This window comes from Oncorhynchus masou, chromosome 15 (genome assembly GCF_036934945.1).
Source record: "Oncorhynchus masou masou isolate Uvic2021 chromosome 15, UVic_Omas_1.1, whole genome shotgun sequence".
Taxonomy (NCBI): Eukaryota; Metazoa; Chordata; class Actinopteri; order Salmoniformes; family Salmonidae; genus Oncorhynchus; species Oncorhynchus masou.
Genome location: NC_088226.1, coordinates 11,938,843 through 11,940,433, shown reverse-complemented (window position 1 = coordinate 11,940,433; position 1,591 = coordinate 11,938,843). Strand labels below are relative to the sequence as shown.

Below are 1,591 nucleotides of genomic sequence, written 5' to 3'. Positions count from 1 at the left end.
ATGACCACTTTGACAGATCAGGGGATGGGCCAATAAGAGAGAGAGTGCATGATAGAGGAGGATAATGAAAGAGAGAGATAGCAAGAGAAGGAGATCAGGGAGCTTGCAGTGGAGGTGTTGAGACAAAAGGACAGGTACTATTCTACTGGTGAGGAGAAAGACTAGTCAGTTGACAGAGAGAGACTGGCAGATAGAAAGCACAGAGCAAGATAACCTCAGATGTGTATTTAGTGTTGCATTCAAAGACTATTATCATCATCAAACCACTCTGGAACAACAACAAAAAACGGTCAAGAGGAAACCAACATCTAACCAAGAAAATATCTACAGTAGTCTCTACAACAAAAGACTGGAAAGAGAGCTGCTATACTTGTAAAGACAGTACAGAGACTCATCGTTATTATTCACCAGCCCAGTAACTGACCATCATGACACATCAGGCCAGCCGCTCTCCGTTCCTCAAGCCCTTCTACACCAGGACCCCGGTTGGTGGGGTCATTCCGCGAACCCAGAGACGCCACACGCTCCCCGCCAGCGAGTTCAGGAACCTGACCCCACAGGACGCCATCAGCGTGTTCGAGATCGAGAGAGAAGGTAAGAGTGTCTCCAGATTCTACTGGTTACTCAGAAAATGTTGATTGTATAGGATTTGTTGGATTAGAGATACTTTTGGGTTTTATGTTCAACAAAATGCACATTTATCTTATAATCTCTAACACATAATGACAATAGCTGTCAGTCTCCACAATATAGCTCAGGAAGGTAAACAATGCCATAACCACCAAATGTGTGTTTATCACAGATTTTTGTCCCAAAAAATGGATTGTGAATAACATCAAACTGTGATAAGAGAACAAGCAGCCTGTAATCCCTGGTTTGTTTGCTAATCTTCCAAGATGCTTCATCTGCTCACTGACTGACTGACTGACCGTGTGTCTTGTCTTTCCTCCCACCAGCATTCGTCTCTGTGTCTGGTGAGTGTCCACTCACTCTTGACGAGGTGCTGAACTTCCTAAGTCAGTGTCCGGAGCTCTCCCTGGGCTGGTTTGAAGAGGGCCAGCTGGTGGCGTTCATCATTGGCTCAGGCTGGGGCAAAGAGAGACTGGAGCAGGTGAGACAGACACCACCATTTACAGTAGCTACCTCCATTGTATATTTGGAATTGTTTTGCCCCCAAAAAACAGATATTTGTTTTTCATAATCTAAAAGGTAACCATCAATAAAATACATGTTTTTTTACTCTGATCATACCGGGTCATCATACCTTTGCCTTTCCCCACCCCAGGAGGCCATGACCCAGCATATCCCAGAAACCTCGGCAGTGCACATCCATGTGCTGTCTGTGCACCGCCACGCTCGCCAGCAGGGTAAAGGTTCCATCCTGCTGTGGCGCTACCTGCAGTACCTGCGATGTGTGCCAGGCCTCCGGAGGGCCCTGCTGGCCTGTGAGGAGTTCCTGGTTCCCTTCTACCAGAAGGCAGGCTTCAAGGAGAAGGGGCCTTCTGCCATCACCGTGCCCAACCTCACCTTCCAGGAGATGGAGTACCATATCGGCGGAGCGGCCTACGCACGGCGGAACAGCGGCTGCTAG

General features: G+C 47.9%; 1 protein-coding gene across 1 annotated transcript; it reads left to right on the top strand.

The window, feature by feature from the left end:
• Positions 1-428: 428 nt before the first annotated feature.
• Positions 429-1,591, top strand: LOC135554988 (serotonin N-acetyltransferase-like). Its single transcript, XM_064987365.1, has 3 exons — positions 429-594; positions 957-1,111; positions 1,286-1,591. Exons 1-3 carry the CDS (start codon positions 429-431, stop codon positions 1,589-1,591), a joined length of 627 nt encoding a protein of 208 aa, XP_064843437.1.